The sequence below is a fragment of the Thermobia domestica genome, chromosome 1, assembly GCF_964235325.1.
Source record: "Thermobia domestica chromosome 1, izTheDome1.hap1.1, whole genome shotgun sequence".
NCBI lineage: Eukaryota > Metazoa > Arthropoda > Insecta > Zygentoma > Lepismatidae > Thermobia > Thermobia domestica.
In genome coordinates, this window is record NC_137454.1 from 163,157,899 (window position 1) to 163,182,137 (window position 24,239).

General features: G+C 37.0%; 1 protein-coding gene across 1 annotated transcript in view; it reads left to right on the forward strand.

The window, feature by feature from the left end:
* Nucleotides 1-24,239, forward strand: part of LOC145690513 (NFX1-type zinc finger-containing protein 1-like) — a 176,187-nt gene that overhangs the window by 59,796 nt on the left and 92,152 nt on the right. Inside the window, exons 2-3 of the mRNA XM_081765469.1 lie at nt 7,492-10,443; nt 22,371-22,454. Coding sequence (XP_081621595.1) covers nt 7,521-10,443; nt 22,371-22,454 — 3,007 coding nt within the window. The 5' untranslated portion in view covers nt 7,492-7,520. The remainder of the gene's footprint in view (nt 1-7,491; nt 10,444-22,370; nt 22,455-24,239) is intronic.

A 24,239-nucleotide genomic window follows, 5' to 3' on the forward strand; every position in this document is an offset into this window, starting at 1 on the left:
CGGGCTCGCGAGTTTGGACACTTATGGCCTATACCGATTCACGAAAGAAAACGTGAAGTGGCTGGCTAAATATTTGTTAGGACAATTAGATAAAAACAAGAAGAGGCACGTTAACATCAAAACAGAGGATGGATGTGTTCTCCCAGTTTGAGAGTGATCCGGGTTTTCAAACGGACACAGGAAAAGACATTGGGATTCGCGGTACAACAGTATTCAAAACGGTAAGTTATATCCTGCTCAAAATTGTGGAGAAAGCAAATGTATGGGTAAAATTTTCAACAGTTAATGACATCAAAGTAGCACCAGTAGCTTAGGCGGAACGGTATAGCTTCCCATGTGCAATAGGGTGAATAGATTGATGCACATTTAAAAACTTGGCGTGCATGGGAATGAATAATTAAATCGTAAGGAAAATGTTACCATTAATATCCAAAATACGTACAACGCCAAGGAGGAATTTAGAAGTGGTGGCGCCCAATAGTTCTCAAACGTTCCAGTATATACAGGATGATAAATCAAAACCAAAGTGACGTTGTACTACTTGGAGATAGAGGGTATGACATTTTGCCCTGGTTGGTAACCCCAACATACCCGAAGCTATGGCATACAATGTGTTATTAGGAAGGATCGTGTAATTATTGGAAGATGCTTTGGACATTAAAAAGTAGATTTCCCATTTTGCAGAATCTTACACGCATACAATTACGCCAAATTTCTGCTGTAATGCTAAGCCAGTAGCGTAGCTAGAAGTTTCTTCAGGGGGCGTCCACGAAAGGCCTAAGAAAATTTTGAGGGGGCCATCTCCAATGAATGAAAAACTTAATTTACACAAATTATTATACACACACACACACACACATACACACACACACAGCGAAAATGCAAACAACTAGGATACATTAATACAATTGATTTTCATTCCAATATAAGTAAATAGTTACTTAATCACGGCGTTTAAGATATGTGTGGCTGGTTGATTTAGGTGGAAGCAAAGAAACACACACACTCAAAATCAAAAGGGAACAAAGTGCCTCGTTGAAATTTGCAGCTTATATCATGATGCTAGTTATTTTTAGGAATTTGCTTATTCCATACGAAGGCAGAGATAGCAGAACTTCATACTTACAAATCAAGCGAATATGCATACTGATATGTTACGTTTTCAGAAACAGACTAATTAAAACATTCCATTAAAAGTAAACTGAACTTATTCTATTTATTGTAATAGAGAAAGAATACTTCATAGCTATCTTAATGAAAATGAAATCAATGCTCATCTGCAGAAATTATTTTATCCTAAATGATTGTCCTCACTCTCACAACAAAGGAAAACACTTGTATAAACTACATACTTTCATTACCTTTCTAAAACTTTGAATATAGAAGTACAATTACGCGAATAGGGAAACTACTTTGTGTTGTGAAAACAGCAGAACGGACTATATTATTTCAGAAAAGACGGAAGATTATAAATTTGAGTAACAGCGCTTCATATATATTATCCTGTTAAAATAAACTAATTTCACTTGTGTGCTGGGCAGCTGTAACTCATTGAAGCATTGACCAATACCAGTTTGTAACAATTTACATTACAACAAAGTATGTAGTTTACTTCGGTAGTTAATAAAACTGCACATGAATACAAAAACAAAGATATGATCAACCATGTGCATTTGATCTCAGCGGTACAACAATAACTTCAAATTCGGAAGTGTGTGTGATCGTTCCCTCGTGGGCAAATATTTCGACTTTGGAGTTTACCAAGATTCTTCCTCAGTTCACTAGGGAAATGTTTATGGGCCAATTGACTCATTCCCCTCATTTCTCATTTTAGCATTGGATATGTCAGTCTTAAATTAAATTCAAATGTATTTGAATATCTTAACGCTACTATCCTGTAGTCGATGCTAAATTAATATTGTTAGTTTTGAGATTAGATGTGAAGGAGCGGCATTAATTAATATATCTTGTTGAAAATTCATGTCACCACTGATTTACTGCTCTGTATATTTCCTACAATGTAATTTTCTCAGAAATCCTTAAATATAATTTGACGAAGAACAAAAATTGGATATTCACTGACTGAACTCACTGAATGGAATCTCTGTGGACCAGTCTCACAAACTCCTGATATATCTCTGATTGCCAAACATCAGATAAAATAAATGGATAACACAACCTGGGAGTAAGGAGATGATCACGGGAGTAACTAACACTTTTACACAAAATAACATTACTGCCGCGACCAAGTTGTATCATCTCGGTATCTTACCTGATGGTTAGTCATCAGGAGATTGTAACACTGGTTCTGTGATAAACTTCGAAATTTCTCTATGTACTTACCATTTTAGGGATTAAGCTACAGTTGAAACCGTTTAAAGGAAAATACTTCTGAACGATCAATTTCAAAGAATCACTGATTTTTACTACATTTCCCCAGGCTTTAGTAAGTAGTATAGGTCCAAGAAGCGCTGACTCCGTTTTCCTGGAGGTCGCTAGTACCGCTTGTTAACATTGTAGCAGAAGGTTTCTACAGAATTGGGAGACGCCAAGAGGATTAGGAAACTAGACGTACTAGAGACAAGTATTCAGTATCTTATTTTTCTCAAACAATCGGGATACGAACAACAGAGAGAATGATTATTTCAGAAATAATACAAGCTTCTGCTCTCTTCTTTTAGTGTATATTAAACAAGACAGCTCGATATTAAGATGCTTAGAAAATAATAATAATACCAAATTATTTAATGGATGTTATTTATTTGTTCCATGTCGCCATAATCAATGGGAATTAATTACTTAGTGTACGAATTATAATAAGTAATGTACGAAAACTTCTTTCGTCCAACGCAAGTGTAATAATAAAAAACTTCTCGTATTTTACTACAGTGTATGCTATTTGTAAGTAAGCATCTCATATTTTAGTTTCAACAATGAAGCGAATATCGACTGATTTTGCTTTTCTTTCTGGTTCTTTATCGAAAACAAAGGAGATAACTAGATAAGGGAAAGAGGTTAAAAGAAATGTTTAGGTGGTGAGGTCAATGCATGCACCTCACACATTTCAGTGAATTAGATCTTGCTGTACTACAGACAAAAACGAACCTGGAGCAGTTTTACTCGGAACACAGACTATTGCAACATACGGTATCTGCAGATGGTAATTCAGTTGTCGAGAGATGTTTTGGTAATAGTTTCACTTGTGGCCACGACCCAGTCACCGCTTGTCGACCTATAGTAAAACCACTGTGTGGGGGGCACTAGGGGGGGGAACGAATTTGAGCAAGAGGTCCTGGCCCCCCGTGGTCCTCCCTTGGCTTCGCCATTGAGAGTAACAGAGCCATCTTAACGGTACCATAGCCACTCACTTGGCCGGGGGCCCCGCGAGCAGAATGGCATGTATTAATTACATATATTTGGAGCAAAATTTAGTCATAGGGACCACAACACACTTGTTTGCTGTGGGTCCTAATATGCTGTTAAAAGTGCACTGAAGAGTAGCTTAGACTGTAGAGTAGAGTAGACGGCACCAGCGCGGGGCCCCCTTAGGCGCGGGGCCCGATTTGGAGCAATCGGCCTAATGATATTTCCAATGTCTTAAATAGGCACACGAAATATGCGCAGGCACTGATTCAGAAACGTGGAAATCCTTTGTTTGTGATTACTACTACAGATAATCAGAACAACGTTTAGTTACAAATAAATCTAAATTATTAGTAAGTAGCCTCTTTGTTTAACAATTTTTAAGCACCGGAAAATCTGCATATTTAGGAAGTTGTCTGATAAAACTTTTGTAGAACGTTTAATTAAATCTACATGTTTTGCAACTTTACGTTTTATATATGTTTACACCGTGTAATATAATTAAAATAATGCACAGTCTTTTCCAATTGTGGTTTTACTTAAAACTTTTTCATTTAATTTCCGTCCTATATTAAGATTCCTTACTATCCAATATTGGGCAACCTTTTTCCGAACTAAGAAAAATGCCACTTTATACCAAAGTGTTTATATCTTTCTTTTAATATTGCTTTATTGCTTCTAAACTTTCAAATTATAGTCTAGAAAGATAACATTTAGAAGAGACTATATCAATGTAATATCTGTTGATTCCTTTTTCGCAAACAATATCCGATATTCGACACCTTTCATATACTTCTAAACCAATGTCCCTACAAGCGTTAATAAAACCTCTTCAGCATAAGGTACATAACCTGGTGAGAGTCCTTCAGCTCTATTCTCTGCTTGCTATCTTTGCTTTCCCTTACAGCGTGTTATGGAAGAAAATTGAATAATAATGGAGATGACGCATCTCCCTGTTTCAGGCCATTCTCGACGTAATAGCTCGACGCAAATAAAAATGTTCCTACTCGTACTTTACTTTGGGATACATTTAAACACATCTTTATCTAAATCTGCACTGATAATCTTCAATAATTTCGTCTGTGTATGAGTCAAACTTGCTAACAGTATGGGATATTGACAACAGATAGATGCCTAATCAGTTTTGTTGCCTTTCTTGTGAATTGGGATCATGCTTGAGTCTTTCCACTCTTGTGGCAATTCCTGCTTGTACGTTGAACCAGATGAGGAAAATGAGATTGTGTATCTTGTTTCTCAGCTTTTCCCCTGCAGCTAAAATTAACTCAGAAAGAATTTCATTTACACCCGGAGATGTGTGTGTGTATTTTTTAAATTACTTTATAGCAGTTTCTATTTCTGTTCGGTTAGGCTCTGGAATATCCCTAGAACTCATACTCAAAAAACTTTATGCTTTACATAGGTAGGGTCTAGTAGACCCCATCCGGGTATCTTAGTCACAAGTAATTATAAATTCATGTTTCGATCGCTGCAACATAAGTGCATTATGTACTACTAGTACTAATGTTACTTTGACATGTCCATACTCATTTTCACAACAAACATTTTCGATATGTTTATTGTAAGAAGTATATAATTCACCTAACTATTTATATTTAGCTTCGTAGGAGTAACATTTTACCATGTTTTCGTTTTTTTCTGAAGCTATGCCTTTCCCTTCAGGATCTGGGCAATATGAAATTTGATCAAATATATCTTGTGTAATAAAATACTCTAATGCGTCCTGTAGAGTATTTGTTTTAAGGTCGTATGCTAGTATGGATCTATGTGAAGCATATTGTGTTGAAAAGTCTGAGGAATAGATTTGGGAGTAGAAAATCATACAGTACCATCTCTTACGGTTAAAATACTTGATGTACCGCCTTCTGAATCCGAAGCCAAGTTTCGTTGCACTAGAAAATTCGGTTTCACTTAAACTATTTGTTATGGATCACGTATCCTGTGCATTTTCGAAGTATTTTTCTCTATCACTCTCCTCATGACTATCTTCAGGACTTTTCTCAGAAGATTAAAAACTCCTTCTGCTGTAGCCACTCAGGCACAATTTCGCTAAAGTTACTATCTTCTGGACTCACTGAACCTTCGGTGTTCCTTTTTTTGAACTCATTTCCACTGGCTAGTAGCCGTATCTTGAAACTAACACCAAATTACACTTAGGCCTACAGATAATAATGTAACACTAACTTGCCATGAAGGAGAGTGCTTCTTCTATGATATTAAAATTATGAATAAGAGGTTTATTATTTGCAAGAAGATTCATAAATTTGTTGATAATCTAAGAAACTTACAGCAAAGGAGCTACACAGAAAAAAAAAAAAAAACACAAAAGAAATACAGATACAATGAGTTCTGTCTATAGTCAAATAGTCAGATGAGTTTTCGTTCGATAGATGAATATTATAATCAAAAATGAAGTTATTTCAACAATTACATTTATAAAACACCTGTAAAATCTTAAATCTAGATTTACATACATGACAATAAAATGCATTTATCTAACAACGTTCATGTATAGCATTACAAAGAATTATTTCTTGTTGGGTTCTGAGAGACCCCAGGTATGGAAACTTAGACTACTGTTACAAAATAACAGAAATCTCGGAGATTGTTGTTTGCACAAGACTAAAATTACATAAGATACAAAAACACATTTAGATATAAGATGTCACGAAGCATGAAGATTCAATGCGGATTTATTATACCACAAGGCATTTTAATTATCTCTATGGTGTCTATATCAGACCCCACATATGTGTTCTAGGGATATATGGTTCTGCTACACTTCACTGCATATACAGTATGCATTTCACTTTCTACACGTACATTAGTATATTATTTTTTTTATTCTGCGTGTTGAGTAAACTATCAAAAGAATATTTCCATCTATTCAAATCTTTGAGTTTTACGTTTCATGGTTATGCCGGCTAGGCTAAAGAATACGGTGATGATGAGAAATGGATGGAATGGTGGAATGAATAAAGTGGGAGGAAACAGGAGAACCCAGAGAAACCCCACGCACACGGTATTTGTTCAACACAAAGTTCACAGCGCGAACTGGGATCGAACCAGGGACCCCAAGCACCAGAGGTGAACACTACCACTGAGCCACCGCAGCCCTTCCATCCATTCAAAATACTATCTGTATTTGTGAGAATTGTGCAGTCCGCTTTTAAAATACAGGGTGTTTCAAAACAACACCGACAACGTTTGTGAGGTGATTCCTGACACCAAGATAAGAAAAAGTATGAACCAACTTTGGTGCACAAATGCTTCCTTTCGGAGTTATAGGCTGCCGAAAACATAAAAAAATGAACTTTAATGGTCCATAGTTCCAAAACTATGGGACCTACTGTAGTCGGGTCAATATTTCACTTAGGAACTAGTATGTGCCCTATTCAAATATGTATGTTCCAGAGTCCTGTGGTATGGTCCATAGCTCCAAAATTATGGGACCTACTGTAGTCGGGTCAAGACTTCATTTAGGAAGTAGTATATGCGCTATCCAAATATCCATGTTTAAGAATCCTGTGGTACTTCCGCAACAATTTTTATAGAGGTAGGTGGTGAGTACTTCAAATTATATGCCCGTAGCCAAACTCCCTCTATAAAAATTGTTGCGTGAGTACCTTAGGATTTTGAAACATGTGTTTTTTGGATAGCGCAAATATTAGTTCCTAATTGAAGTCGTGACCCGACTACGGTAGGTCCCATAGTTTTGGAGCTATGGACTTTTAAAGTTCATTTTTTCAGGTTTTCGTTAGCCTGTAACTCCAAAAGGAAGCATTTGTGCACCCAGGTTGGTCTATACTTTTTGTCCTATCTTGGTGTCAGGAATCACCTCCCAAACGTTATCGGTGTTGTTTCGAAACATCCTGCATATATGCGGGAGATTCATAGTATTTCCTATTCGTGGATACGTTTATACATGTCCTAAACATTTTTGTTACATCTTCTTAAAAATATCCATATTGATAAGTTGAAAAGTCTTGTGAGAAAGAAAGATGAAACCATAAACTAATTGCAGAGTAGTTTCATTTACTGTAATTTTTCTCATTAACTTTACATATAAAGTGAATCAAAAGTAAAATTATTTTTTTCTTTTTTTTTCAGATAAATGAGCTAATTGCTAATATAAAAAAATGGATGGAGAAGAAAGTATAGGAAATAGATTCTTTCAAACCTTAGGAAGGCAGAGGAATGCAAATCCACGTGATGTTCTGGTTGTTCGTGAGATATTAGTGGATGGAAATTCTGAAAGTCGTGATTTGAATGTCATTCCTAGATCTAACATATCCTCCAATAACTTCCGCCCCAATAGGGGTCGAGGCGTGTCAAGAGGACAAAGAATCTCTCTACACACAAGAGGATTTAGAGGCAGAAGTGCTGAAAGACAGTCTTCCCAGGATAACATTAATCGTGGTGATCGTTCAAGGAGAAACAATGTAGCAAGAGCTCGAGGCTCGAATTTCAGTGATAGAAGGTCATTAAGCACTTCATCTTCTTTAGAAAACATTAGCTATAGACATCAAAATTATCAATCTCACCCTGAAGAACAAAACATTTATGTTGACCGCAATTCAAGTTACGGAACAGATACAAATGACGATGTATTGGATCGTGATGGCAGGCGACGAGAAAGGTTTAATTACACATTGGGTTACAAACGCCTAGAAGAGCTAATTAAACAAGATGCATCGCAAGTAATGTATGTACTTACGAACAAGAGATATGGATTTGAAGATTTGCTGAAGACAAAGTTAAAACCCGATTGGATATTTCTCATTATTAAGTTGTTAGCCAAAATTTGTGAAGTTGATTGCCATGAAAATAAAGTTGCCGTACTTTCTTATGCATGTTCTTTGGAATTTCTAGACCAGTTAAATCAACTGATACTATCATTACCAAGAGAAAAAGACACCACCAGAAGACAAAATATAGATCAATTCATGAAAGATACATTAAAATTTAGTGAAAATGTCTTACAACATTTGCCGTTTACAGCTAGTGAGCGAATGGAGGAGATTATTGTAACGTGCACAATGGCTATAGACGGGATCCGACAATTCCAAGGCATACATATTGAGGAAAGTGTTAAGGAACAATTTCTGATATTCCATTCAACTGTGAAAGAATTGAAAACCAAGGAACAGGAACAGGAGCTGAAGAAGAATACGAGAGAAGAGTTATTAGGAGCCCAACCACCTCCAGATGACTTCAGAGAAATTGATATTTATCCTTCGCGGTATGATCTTTTGTCGACAGAACCTGCCTTTGTAAGGCCTAATATTGTGAAAGGAGCCTATTCGGATGTTGATCACTATTTAGACGTCCAGTTCCGTCTCCTTCGAGAAGATTTTGTTGGGCCATTAAGGGAAGGGATATATGAATACATGCACCAACTTCATTCCCGAGTACAGACGAAGAAACGAATTCAAAACGTGAGAATCTACGAAGGAGTGCAATTTCTGCAGCCTAGTGTTTCCAGAGAAAAGGTTGGTTATTGTGTTCTGTTTGATCCCGGAAAGAAGCTGAAGAAAGTGCAATGGGAGTATTCAAAACGGCTCTTATATGGATCCCTATTGTGTTTTACAAACAATGATTTCAACAGCGTTTTTCTCGGCACAGTTATCGAGAGAGATATTAAAGCATTGCGGGAGGGTAAAATAATGGTTGAACTATACAAAGTAACGGATACATCATTACTGAAAGGTGAATTCTTAATGGTTGAATCAGAAACTTACTTTGAGCCTTACAGACATGTATTGCTCGGTATACAAACTACCCGGGCTGGCAGTTTTCCAATGCAACGCTACATTGTTAGTGTAAACTGTGACGTTCATCCTCCTGGATATCTCATGAATACTTCTATTTCCTATAGAGCATGGCTTAATAATCAGAAACTACAACTTGATTCCTCACAATATGATGCACTGTGCTCTGCTTTGTCGAAGGAGTTTTCAATCATTCAAGGCCCACCTGGAACTGGTAAAACATTTCTCGGTTTGCGAATTGCTGAAATACTACTAAGACACATCACAAACTTCGACAATGAATATTATCCTATTCTGGTTGTTTGTTTTACGAATCACGCATTAGATCAGTTTCTAGAAGGTTTATTGAAATTGACTCAGAAACTAGTGCGTGTTGGAGGCCAGTCTCGCAGTGATATAATTAATAAATTGAACATAAAAGAAAAAAGAAGGGGTTTCAAGCTGAACAAGGAACATATATTTGCATTGAAAGATGCACGCATTACAGTGAATCAAAGTTATGCTAAATTAAAAGGAATTCAGTCCTGTTTAGATCTACTTGTTGGGAACAAAGGGATTGTATCATTAAAAACGCTGAAAGAGTTTCAAGCTATATCTGAAAGTCAATTTGCCTCTCTTCAGTCCAGAGAAAATGGTTCGTTAACTGAGTGGTTGCAGGCGGGAGAAACAGCCAGTATAGACGACTTCATATTGGAACTTGAAAATGAGACAATGAAAGCTAAGGAACTCGAAAAGGAGAACGCATCAGATATTGAAGAAGACCAACTAGAAGTTGATAGACAAATGGAAGAATCACTTTTTGAAGTTGATACCACAAATTTTAGATCTGAAGGCCCACTACGTGTTAGTTTCGATTTTACTTTTGACAATTTAGAATATGAAATCAATTCAATGAAAAAGAGACTTGAAGAAGACCTTGCTACTGATAAGACGTTGGAGAACAAACTGAGATCGTTAATTTCCAAGAAGCGATATTTCGAGCAAAAGTTTTCCAATAATATGAACGTTACCGAAGCACAGTTTCGTGTCTTAAAGAAGTGTAAGGATGTTTGGAATCTTAATGTGAACAGTAGATGGCAATTATATACATTCTGGATTCTCAAAATAAGAAGCGTATTACAAGAGGAAATGAAAGCAATTGTAAAACAATATCAGAGTGATTGTAAACAGTATCTGGAGCTTCAACAAATGGAAGATCTGGAGATCTTAAAAAAGAATCATATTGTAGGGATGACCACAACAGGAGCTGCAAGACTACAAACACTCTTGCAGGCATTGCAACCTAAAATTGGTAAGTACTATTGTAATATCAGTGGCGTATTTAATAGCTCGAGGGTTCACTGAAGACAGCACGATGTGCACTTTAGAAAAATGAAGTCAGTATTACATACAAATAAATGAATGAATGAGGCCCTACCTAAAATGGTTCAAAAATTAGTGAACATGAAGTGTTCAGCTTTTGACTTTCTATTAGTCTCTGTTTATTTGTATTTTCATGATAGTACAATACACAAAAGAAATAGATATCAAAATAGTGGAAAGGACAATATATATATATATATAGTTCGCGGCATAGAAAATGTTACAAAAAGTTAAGTCCCAAATTATATAGCCCTACTAACAAACTCTTGTGCCGTGTACTTATGCATTCAGAAACGCAAGTCTCGGTTGACTACATTCTCCTGGTATTCATCCAACTCCTCCTCCTCCTCACCTTGTCTAAAGTAGTCTGTGTGATGTAATATACTCTTTCCATTCAGACGGAAAAAACAAAAACCATGTTTACAATCTTATATCTCTTCACTTCCATTCGTTTGTTCTGAAATGCCTTTTGAGAGCTTGAAATAAAAATGTCATAAAATGTTCCCAAAGCTTTATAAACGCCTTTATTTGCATTCTTTACCTTCTTCAAAGACCGTATCACATCAATCTACGAAGGTGCTTCTTCTGAAATCTACAGAAATTGTCAACCACAGCAATAGGTTTTTGTACTTCCCAGAGCTCTAAAAAAAACTACTTACGGAAATTAGTGTTATTCAATGATTACTTTCATTTTCTTTCTCAGTAATTGCAATCAAATGCCCCAGGAGCGTCATTGGGACAGGACAGAACGGTGTAATTCTCCCCTGCCTTGAGTGTGATAAAGAAATGGTTTGATCAAAAGTACAGTAAAACAGTGATATAAAAAGTGAAACTCTTATGTTGGCGGAGAATCGCTTCCCCGAACAAAATCTAAAATCACACCGCTTTCAGCAACAAATTTATAGAGTTACGATACCACGTTGCTATAACGCTTATATTTTGTTTCAAGAATCAGTTTTGAACCCAAGCCTTGTGCGTTGATAGTGGACGACATTGAGAGAGATATTCAAATATGAAGACAGAGAGGGATGATTTACACATGCAAGTTTAAAATTGGAGAAAAATGATCGGACAGCATCCATATTATGACAACATTCGGGATTTTATGAAACAGAAGAAGGAAAGTTTCCGAACTGCGAGGATTACATCAGACAATTATAGAATTAATGTGGATAACACTTTTTAGAACATCAGATGATTGCGAAGGAAGAGAAAGATCTTAAAATCTGCGGAATTAACAATTGAAAGAATCTTCAGCTTCCAAGACTGGTTTCGAACCGGGAGCCTCTTAACTAGCGAACCATGATTTTATTCATTCATCCATGGAGAACTCTATACAGTCATTCATATACTTTACCTTTAGCTACGTTGAGAAACTAATAGAATGGAATATTCCAAAAATTGACTCGGTGCGCCATTGACATTGAACGTAGACTGCTTGTAGCAAGGCAGTAAAAGTTGGTTACTACTGCGTTAATTGAGTTGTGTTTGATAGAACCGTCTGATAAATTTATGCCAAATATTCAAACATAAATCACCTTTTGCGAAGCTCTAGTGGAAAATGAAACAAATCGTCGTAAACCGGTTAGATTTTTGAAAAGAAAAACTTTTTAAAAAAGTAATGGAAATGTGCATAAGAGTGTCAGTTGGATACGAACATATAACTTTAAAACATAGTGCGATTACGTCATTATGTCTTACGTGGATGATCCTAGGTTCGAATCCCGCCTGTTGTTATTTTTTTCTTTTACCGTAGTTACGCTCATACTGTGCGTTCCAGAAGGACAATTTTGAATTAAATGTCGCACCTAGTGTAAGCCAAAATTGTTTTCAAATATGAGATTTGTTATTGCATACTTTTATTAACATTGCGATGTTTCAAATTTGATATTACATGTTACAACCTTAATTTAACTCATTTCTCTACGTAATATCATGATAACGTTTTGCACAACGACAACAATAGGGCTATAATACAATATTCCAATGTTACGGTAATATATGTATATATCTTTTAGAAATTTTTGACCCAGAATTCATCTTTGCGACCCCAAAAACTATGAATTTAACACTATTATCATTCGTATTTGACTACTTCTACATGTCACCCCTTCTTCTAGAAATGATTTCAGTTTCCTAACCCCCCAAGGTATATTTTTCAGATGATAATTTATACGTATACTAAATTTGTTTGAAATTCCTCCAGGAGTCCATGTTGTATCATACAGTACACTGTAAGTTTTTTTCCTGAGTCAAAAATTCCTAAGGATACATAAATATATTGCAGTAACAATGGAATACTGTATTACCGTCCGACTATCGTCGTTGTGCAAAACTTTATCATGATATGACGTAGAGAAATGAGTTAAATTGAGATCGTAAGATTTAATATCAAAGTTAAAACATCACAAGTTTAAGAAAATTATCTAATAACAAATCTCATATTTGAAAATAATTTATGCTTAAACTAACTGAGATTATTTAATTCAAAATTAAACTTCTGGAATGGAGAATATGAGCGTAACTAAAAGGAAAAACAATGAAAACGGTCGGGATTCGAACCTAGGACCATCCGCGTAGAAGTACATTGCACTAACCTTCATCTAACACACAATGACGTAAACGCGCTATTTTTAAAAGTTATAGGATTACATCCAAGTGACACTCTTATACGCATTTCCATTGCTTTTTTAACTTGTTCTTTAACAAGTTTTAACAATACACTCTCGAGCTGCGCAACAATAAGTAGAACCACTTTAAAATAATATACTAGGGTAGGGTAGAGTAGAGTAAACTAAGGTAGGGATAAGTAGGTTTGGGTAGGATCAGGTTAGCTTAGGGTTGGGGAAGTGTAATTTCTTCTTTCTGCCTAAGGATACCAACTAAAGTGGGCATTGTAAAGTTACTGTCAACCCGGAAAGTCCCATATGCTTACGACAATTTGTTTCATTTTCTAATAGAGCTCCGCAAAAGGTGATTAATGTCTGAGTATTTGGCACAACGTTATCAGGCAGTTCTATCAAATTTAACTCAATTAACACAGTAGTAGCAAACGTTTACTGACTTAAAAACTGTTCCTCAACAAGGCGAAGTTACTTTTGCACCCTGCAACTAAGCTATAAGAGGTCTACGTTTAATGTCAACGGCGCATCCACCGAGTCAACTTTTGGAATATTCCATTCTATTAGTTTCTCAACGTAGCTAAAGGTAAAGTATATGAATGACTGTGAAGAGTTCTCCATGGATGAAAGAATAAAATCATGGTTCGATAGTTAAGAGGTTCCCGGTTCGAAACCCGTCTTGGAAGCTGAAGATTCTTTCAATTGTTAATTCCGCAGATTTTAAGATCTTTCTCTTCCTTCGCAATCATCTGATGTTCTAAAAAGTGTTATCCACATTAATTCTATAACTGTCTGATGTGATCCTCGCAGTTCGGAAACTTTCCTTCTTCTGTTTCATAAAATCCAAATGTTGTCATAATATGGATGCTGTCCGATCATTTTTCTCCAATTTTAAATTTGCATGTGTAAATCATCCCTCTCTATCTTCATATTTGAATATCTCTCTCAATGTCGTTCACTATCAACGCACAAGGCTTGGGTTCAAAACTGATTCTTGAAACAAAATATAAGCGTTACAGCAATGTGGTATCGTAACTCTGTAGATTTGTTGCTAAAAGCGGTGTGATTTTAGATTTTGTTCGGGGAAGGGATTCTCCGCCAACATAAGAATTTTACTTTTTATATCAGTTGTTTTACCATACTTTTGAACAAACAATATGTCTTTATCACACTCAAGGCAGGGGAGAATTACACTCTTCTGTCCTGCACTAATGACGTCCCCGGGGACAATTGGTTGCAATTACCAGGAAAGAAAATGAAACTAATCATTGACATTTTTGTAAATACTTTGCGCCAGCAATGCAGACTTTGGGAAGTACAAAACCTATTGCCGTGATCGACAATTTAGATTTCGCAAGAAGCATCTTCATAGCTTGATGTGATATGTTCTTTGAAAAAGGTAAAGAATGCAAATAAAGGCATTTATGAAGCTACGGGAACATTTAGTGACTTTTTTTATTCAAGCTGTACAAAAGTATTTAAGAATAAATGAATGAAATAGACGGTTTTAGAGTAACAAAGCTAGTGAATATGGTTCCTGTTTTTTTCGGTCTTAATGGAAAGAGTATATTACATCAAACGACTGCTTTAGACAAGAGAGGAAATATACGAGTTGGATTGAATAACAGGAGCAGCAGTCAATCGAGACGTGTGTTTCTGAAAGGATAACCACACGGCGCAAGAGTTTATTAGTAATTTGTACTTAAATATTTTGGAAATTTTCTATGCTGCGAACTTTACTACTACAGGGTTTTCATAAAGTCTGGACGGATTTAATTTGCTTATAATTTTCATAAAAATGCTCATAATGAAATCAAATAAGGTGCAAACGGTAGCGGAAGGATTAAATTTTTAGTTGGCAACACTGTTAGATAAGCGGCAACTCTGAACACGTTGAGAGAGAGAGAGGGAGGGCAAGGGTCAGTTTCTTACCAAATTCCATCCATTGTTGTTTTCATTGTTGTTTCAATGTTGACTGTTAAAAGTAAGTTGTAAGCTGTATTGGTGTGTGTGTCTTTTAAAGAAATAAATAAATGAAAAACTCCTCTGAGAAGACTATTTTTTTTACCGTATCAAAGATGGCGTCGGTGAAAGAGAAAGCGCAATGTGTTCTGTGGTACGCAGAGCTAAAATCACCAATTCTGGTGTGTCGAAAGTTCACCAAAGTTCAAAAAGTGAGTGAGACACCGACTGAGAGTGCAATCCGAAAGTGGCATGCTAAGTTCTTGGAGACAGGAAGCGTCCTGGACCGTCCTCGAAGTGGGAGGCCGCCAACATCGCCTGCAACAGTGAGCAGGGTAAGGGAAAGCGCCGCAGCCGTCCAGCGCCGCCTACGCGAATGTGTGGACTTAAATGGCGCCCAGTTGGAGGTGTGGCGGTGAATGAACTGAGCTGGTGCAGATTACAGGTAAAAATTTAATCCTTCCGCTACCGTTTGCACTTTATTTGATTTCAATATGAGCATTTTTATGTAAATTATAAGCGAATTAAATTCGTCCATACTTTATGAAAACCCTGTATAATTAACTTTTGAGCTAGTAATACTAACTATTCATGCACTTTGACTATTTTGTCATGGATCATACTGTCTACAAAAGGAAAATATTGGTGGTGCAAAATGGCAGGCCTCTTCATTTGTTCTGAAGGGGGAAATTATGAGTAAGTTGTTTATTTCATCAAGTATTTTCAAGACTGCTAGTGTATTAGGTGCATCGAAAGCAACAGAGTTCATGGTTGGAGGTATACATTAATCGTGGTTAAACTTGATCTGATAAGAGTTCTGGAGGGAAGTGCAGCCAGGAAAAATATTCGAACATTGAAGACGATTGTTACAAAAAATCGTAGAACAGATAATGCAACACAACTGATTGCTGAACTTAATCACAACTGGAGCAAACTGCAATTATAGCTGAATAACTTCAATATAGCCCAATTTCAACTGGAACGACCAGTTTCCTCAGTTATGACTGCATAATCTTGAGATTTGCGATTGGGTTGCGATCACGAAACCTCAGATTGTTGCCACCAATGTGGAAGCGCAGAGAAGATGGAACCGGGAACATAGAACATGAACCATCGACATATGGATGAGACTAATTTGATCCGATGAGGTAATCTTTCTGCTTCTTTGAAACAGAAGTCCAGATTTATGTATGGCGGACGCCCAGAGGGGTAGATATTCTGGAATATCTATTCCGTACAGTACAGTTATCTATTCCCTACGGGCTGCAATAGTTCCTTCTCGTGATGGAAAAAGAGTTAGGTTAGATAATGCGAAAGTCTCAGAGCATGTGATATCCCAGAGAAGAATCTTCCCAATCTTCCATGGTACCTGAATCATGCCATCTGGTCTTTTGTCGTCAGATCGGTTACATTCCGCTGGTTCACGGACGGATGGAACTTCAGTCGATGTGAGAGCTCTCATTATAGTGTCATTCACGTTGGAATGTCTCACATGTCTTCCGGAGGTACTTTTGCAAAAGAAGCCATGTAAGACCATTCTGTTTGACTGATGTACCACATTTAGAGCAGTTGTGTGATTCGCATATGTCTACCTCTAGGCGAAGTGCAACTTCAATACGAAAACTTATTTCGTAGGTAGGTTCAATCCTAGGATGTGTGATGGTAATGCCTGTAGACAAGCATCTGAAAATGGATATGAGGAGGCAGGAAGTCTGGCCTTGTTCTCTTGACTGCCTGCTTCTTGTAGTAACATTAATTGATGCAATTTGATGATCAGGTTGTCCAAAACCGATTGTGAACTTTTGCCTGTTATTTCAGGTGGACCAGTTAGATCAGCCAGATATGCAGTCTTGGACATCGGATTCTATGTAACGTTCATCTTCCCGATCGAGAAGTATCTCAATGATATACCTGGATCCATAGAACGACGGTAAAATGTAGAATGTACCAAATCAATAGCCCGACGAATACCAAAACCTATATCAACTGGAAGGGAGGCCTGTATCCATGCGTTACTGTTAGGTTACAGTTAAGTCATGATTCCAGTCCAGTTTTCAAAACAGAGTCAAACTTCTCTTGTAAATCGACTTATTGCCAAGAAGGGGAACAACTTAAATAATAGATTAGTCATGGCATAGAGAACGACCCACGAAGGAAGTAAAAAGCTAAATAAGCTGAGACTAGACCCAGACATGGCAGGATTTTTTTTTATTTTTTAAAGCTTTTTCGATTCTGGTGAAAAGGTTGTGCCAAGTAGGAAGGCTCAAGAGGTTATGATAAATTGTATTCCTAGTGTTGAGCTTTTAAATTGTAAATTTTACACTTTCATTTGATCTTGCGAGACTCCTAAGAATCTTTCTTTATACTTTAAAAAATGTACGTGTAATCTAATGTCGGCTGCCGTATTTCGAATATATTGTGAAGCTCACCTATAACTATGTCAGCATCTCTTGCTATAGTACCATCATCTAAGTACCAGATATTTAATTTGGTGTTAATGCTAGACACTATGGATTGAATTGGCATGGTGAACAAAGTGGGATCTAAAGGATCGCCTTGTTGAACTCCACGTTGCCAAAGCATAATGTTATCAGCTAGAAATAGTTTACTTGGTTGCACATAGCATTGATAGACATAGTGATAAATAAATGATAATATTAAATAATTATCTAATTTATATTTCATGAATTTTGAAATGTGTTTCAAAGAATTAAATAAAGTACACAACGTAATAAAGAAAAGAAGACTGCAACAAAATAAAATCCAAACCAGTATTAAATGCAAACATCTAGGATTCGAAGAGGCATATTTAGAAAACACTACATAGAAGTCATGAATGAAATATCAGCAATTCTAGGTTTTAATATCACATCCCGATGGTGATCTTCAACTGAGCGGAACAAAAATCGATACTTTGTTGCTATTCGTCCCAGCATGTGATGACGCTAGAGAGGGAAAGTGGGTAAGCGGAGGTAGGTCCAGTAATATAAAACATATTTTCGGTTTACTAAAGAAATTGCTGCTAAGCCAAAAGTTCTCTGTCCCTCCACTTGTCCCCAAATAAATTAAAGATAGCGCCGTTACTGATTCCAACTTTCAAAATGTAAGCTTTCATAACGCAGCAAGTTGGTTAGCTTTTTCGCCCTTGGCACAGGAGACCACGGTTCGGTTACCGGTGGAAACATGTGAAGTTTGGATTCTACATTAAAATGTGGGCACAAGCGGGTCGAGAAGAGTGTTTAGAGGGGGCGGATCACCTCCTTGACGATTAATGTAGGCTTTACATCAAATCAGAATAAGGTATCAATGTTTTATATACAGAAATATATATAAATGTAGCCTTTTGGATGGCAGATATTTCAACCGCCCTTTCCTTGGATCCACCAGTGACTATGGATCTATGTCTCATAGGTCCTCGAAGGTTAAGAAGGTTGGTGTTGAAAAAATACGTTAAATTTAAAAAATCCAAACCAAAGAGTATCAAAACCGTATCATCATAGGTATTCTGCCCTTATTGGTAGGTCACTTGCCGCAACTGAGATGTTTTCATGCTTCACAGTTCTTCGCTAACCTCTTCACGTACGATTTTTCTGTTTCGATATGGTCCATTAATTGTAGTCTCCTCGCCGCCTCCCTCTCTTTCCTGCCACCATACCCTTTAGCACATCCCCTATGTCCCAACCCAACCAATTTCTCTTTCTCTTCTTAATAATATTTAAACTTGTTATTTTCTTCCTTACTACTTCTAACACCCTCTCTTCGTTTCCCACTCGACAAGCTAATTCTCTCTCCATTATTCTCCATATCCATATTTCGAAAGCTTCCAACAGGTTTTCCTCATTTTTGCATAATGTCCATGTTTCTGACCTATGTAGTACAATACTCCACACGAAGCATTTGAGTCTTTTCTGAATTCTTTATTCAAGATTTCACAAAATAGTATTTTCTTCCACTTAAAGGCTTCTTTTGCCATTCCTATCCTTCCTTTTATTTCACATTCACACTTACCCTTATTCTATTACGTATTTTCATTCTTTTCATATTTGCGTCATCTCAAATTATTTTCATAGATTTCCCTATCTTTCTGATAGTTATGTGAAGTTTTGATTCGGAACCTACACAGTCATATTCTCTGAAAAGCAAATATGCTAATCTTTATACAGTTCCATCAAATTAATATCTTCTCTAAACAAATTCTACTTAACTGTTCTCCTATATAGTAAATAATGTTACTGAAAGGCAGAATTTTTGTTGAACACCTCTTCCAATGCCGCTATCCTATTTCATTTCTTATCTTCCAACTTTAAATGGTTGGTCCATGTGTAAGCTTTTTTCCGAGTATGTCTTTCATTTCATCCCAAGAAATTTTTAGTTTATCTAGTTGAAGAAGTTAACAAACCTTTTCTCAATCAATGAATACTGCATACACTTTCTTTCCTGCTCTCAAAAGCTTTCATCTGCTGTATTCAATGGAAGCTAATTGTATCTTTGTGCTGTCTCCTTCAATTCAGAACTATTCACCTTCCTTATTTCTTCGTTCATATTCTCTGATATTTGAAATTGAATTTTTTGCTGTGTGCGATGTAAAACTAAGACTTTCGTTGAAAAGTATCTTGATCACTTAATATACATCACGTCACTCGATTTGAATTAAATCCGCACCGGAAAAGTGTGTGTGTCTGTAGATGGCATGTTGGTCTTATTTTAGAGGTCCCAGCACACTGATCACTGTGAACGGCAGATTGATAGCAAGCCGCTCGTAGTGTGAAGGTTGTCGAACAACAAGAAAAGTGCAGTTAAGTCTGGACCACATTGTGTGTCTTTAATCTCAGTACGAAGCCGGCGAACGTCTACTGTACAAATAACTATCTTTTTGAGCGTGGCCGTATACTGAGGAATCGAGAGATCGAATGGTTATTCTGTTGAACTTCCGCTCAGTGTCATGTCGTGTCAGTTGGTTATCGGTTGTATACACGATGGGAGGAAAGGGTTTCCACATGCTACGTGCTCTCTTTGATGCCTCCGTGAGTGCCGAAGTACTCCGGGAAAAAAGGATTATTTGGGCCGCCTAACTAACCGAACGATGACCGCCAGTGCGGGCCATGGTTCTCCGAATACTAAATACGGTGAGAGCACGGACACTAAATAGAGGATTGTAGAATATTTATCTACCATCCAGTGTTACTTTCGTATCCTGGATACTCCTGATGTCTGATCGTGATGTAGAAACGTCTTCCGTGGTACCGGAAGAGACTCCAGTGACAAGGCAGATGGAGAGTGGTACTCAGCGATGAGAGTAGTTTCTGTCTTAGACACAGAGATTGTTTCGTATGCGTATATAAACTTTCAGGTGAGGGTGAAACTCCAGTGTGTTCTCATTCTTCATATAGATCTCATACTTGGCTTTATAGTATTTTGTAAGAGAGGAGAAATAAACTACATATCCCACTTACCTGTGCTCTTCATTCAGCGGAGTGTGGCTTGTACGTTGTGCATTCACGATGTTAACCTTTTTCTCCGACCTTACCTGAACACTTTTTGGAACTCCATCTTCTAGCAGCATATTGCGCGTCCTTATACCTCTGACCCAGTCATCCTATGCATTCTTTTCGGTACACGCCTTCTACTCTAGCCTGCTAGGTCTCCGGACCTAAGCTTCATCGAGTACGTGTGAAGTATCGTGGGACGGACCCTGTCCACCAGCCAGCTCCGACAATAATCTGCCAAACAGACATACGAACCTAAGCATTTGATCGGCTACTGTCCGAATAGTTGTGTGGCCGCTTGGGGTATTGCATGTTCAATTAAGGTAAGTAGGAATACTGTGTTTTGTGACATGTCAGGATGTGCCATGGATGCTGGGTTGGGAAGAGTAGTACTTCTTAATGTGGCCTTCTTCTAGGGCACTAGCTTTGGTGCAGATTCATAAATTCCTATTGTGTGTTCTTAAATACGTTTGTGCCAGTGTAGTTATAGGACTGAATAAAATCTTGAGTCACTGTAAGAAGTCTATAACAACTCTCCTGATTTCATTATAATATTTATTTATTTATCTCCTACTTCTCTATATTCTTAAGAAACGCAATAGATATATTATCTACCTTTACACACTTCCCTTCGATGTTCTTGAACTTGTCCCTTAGCATCACAATTTCTTGCCATTGTCGCTGACTTCGTTTTCATTTTTAATGTCCAAAACATATAGTTTATTCTTACTGTGATACATCTCAAAGAATCCTATCTATCTGCCTCAAGCTGAATTTCGCTCGTTAAAGACACTTTTTATCCTTAGTTTCCATATTGACGTAGTACTTTCCCTCTGCTACATTACTATTTCCATTAAATGTACTTCCATATACATTAATCAAGTTTCTTTATCCTTTAAAATTCCTCCTTACGTTTATTGTATATTTCTCAACCTCCTTTCTTAATACACAGTTCAACATTCTGTTCATTATTGTACATTCTTCACTGCAACCTTGTTCCCATACTTTTCTTTTCCTATATTTTCAGGGTTTCTTCTCTATCCATCCTTCTTAGCACTGCTACCTTTCATATGACTTTCATATAAGTAGAAACACAATGTAGATCTAATAATACTACTTAATAACATATATAACACTCACTTGTTCTCCCTATTTCTTTACTTCTTTAGTTTTCATCAATTTGCTGCCCTACACAAAGTATTAGGAGGAACGCGTCCCCATTGTCCCCTCGCGAGAGACGCCTGTGAATCACAGTACATTTCTCTTTACACTACCTGATTGTCTGACGCACAGTTACCAATCATAGCCACACTGGCTGTTCGCCATGACTCTCCACAATAATTCGAACATACAACTACAGATATCTCTTCGTTTGTTTCGGCGTTGGGGATTAGAATTTTACTGCTTGATCATTTTACAAGATTGGTATTATAGAATTTGATCCTATACCATATGACTTGAAGAACACATCTGAAGTTCTTTGGCTTCTGAATGATAAATACGCTTGAAGCACCGTCGAAACTGCACAAACAAAGTTAGTGAATGTTGAGCACTCAAATTGTTTGAAATTTTCATTCAAAGTTTTGTTGACATTACTCAGAGAAATGAGCGTACTTTCAGAAACATGATTCTCTGCATTGCAGATCAATAACAAATTATGTTAGTATCGTTAGACAATTAATGTTAAACGACGTTGAAAGTTTATATCTTTTAAATTATTTTATAATGAAACGTAAACTTTCAATCCTTAATGTACAGTGCATGTCTATTTTACTTTTTCTCCTCAGTCATTGTGGAAGAAGCAGCTGAAGTGTTGGAATCACATATAGTAGTGTCCTTAACATCTCATTGCAGACATCTCATTCTTATAGGTAAGTTTAGTTGTAAGACAATGTTTTCTCATTAAAGCGTGATTAAGCGCATTGATGTTGAATTAGTATTCAACCCCTGTAACATAATATTAAAATGTAAGGAGCATCATATTTAAAAATCGGTATATATTTAAAATAAAATTTCTCTCTTATGGTTATTGCTCTTATGAGGATTCAATATTGATATTGATGGTAGATCTACTGTTTTCGGTTTCAATAGAACAGACATTTCCAGCTGGACAGTATATGACATAAGATCACATTTTTACAGTCAATGAGGTAGCTGAAGAAATCCTGTTGAAATATGGAGGTGAGAGAATAAAATAAGCAAGTATTTGCAATGTATTTGTAGTCATGGATTTTTAAGTATGCCTGCGAAATCATCGACATTTTTACGCATGTTGCGACGTTCTTGTTCGCCTGTCACCGCTGTCCTTTCTCAGTGGCAAGTTTCCTGTTATTTCATTTTCCTTTCCATATGACAAAGGAAGCACTAACTGTGACATGAGAGAGCATTCAGTTAGAAATGACTGTAATAGAAGGATAAAAATTGAGAGTGAACGTATTCTTAGGATCGGGTCCCTAGTTCGATCCCAGCTCGCGTCAAGTGAGTTTTGTGGTGGACAAACACCATGTTCGTCGGTTTTCTAGAGGTTCTCCCGTTTTCTCCCACTTTATTCATTCCACCGTTGGATTCATTGCTCATCATCACCGTCTCCTTTAGCCTAGCCAGCATAATCGTGGGGCGTAAAACTAAAATATTTTTTTACGGATAGCACATTGTCGGAGCTTAAAAGTGCACGAATTATATTATCATTATAGTATTAATTCGTCTTTGGATGACTGTAGTACGAATGTTGTTACTTTGTAAACTATACACTTGACATCTAAGGTTAAAATTCCGCCATCGAAGCGTATTGGTGACTAGTGAACTTTTATGCCCACTTTAAAAGTTGAACGGTACTTTTAAAATATATCGTATTCAAATAGAATAACAAGGGATTAAATATAATTGAATTAAAAGGTCATTAAAAGTTAAGGCTATTAGCCCGTACAATTGGGAGCAAAAGTGGACACAGGTGGTATTGTCAATTTTGAAATAAAAATACGTGACGATGTACTCCTAGTAACAGCTATCTAGAAAATAGTTGGGGAAAGGTTGAACAGATTCTACTAGACACACTACACTACAAGAGCTGTACAAAGGATATTGCGATCGAAGCAGAGGAAGAGGTAGATGAAGAAGAAAAAGGACTCAGTGTATTGATAAGTGAAGTAGCACGTACAAGCCATCGAAGACATGCGAAGGAAAAGGCCACTGAAGACGACAACATACCGGCAGATTTGCTCAAGGAATTAAGAATCAATGCGGTGAAAATACAGACTTAACTTATTAACAAAATGTAGCAGAGGATTCTCTTAATGTTACAATGGTTGATTACCCAAGAAAAAATAAGCAAGGAAGTGCAGTGACAACGGAATCATTAGCGTTATTTCCCACCATGAGTACTCAACAGGTTGCTGGAAAGCAAGATAAAGATATGTTGGAGCAAGATCAATTTGGATTCCGGAAAGGTAAAGGCACCAAAGATGCTATTGAGTTGATGAGAGTTAAATTGCGATATATCCAACATATTTACCACATTCGTCACCTAGGTCGCCCATAGTAGTAGGGGCCGACGTATATTGAGCCGAGTCAGCAAAAATTTCTCGATTCTGATTGGCTGAGAGAGGTCACGTGACGTTAGGCCCCGCCCACGCGGGAAATTCAAATTTTCAGGTCAC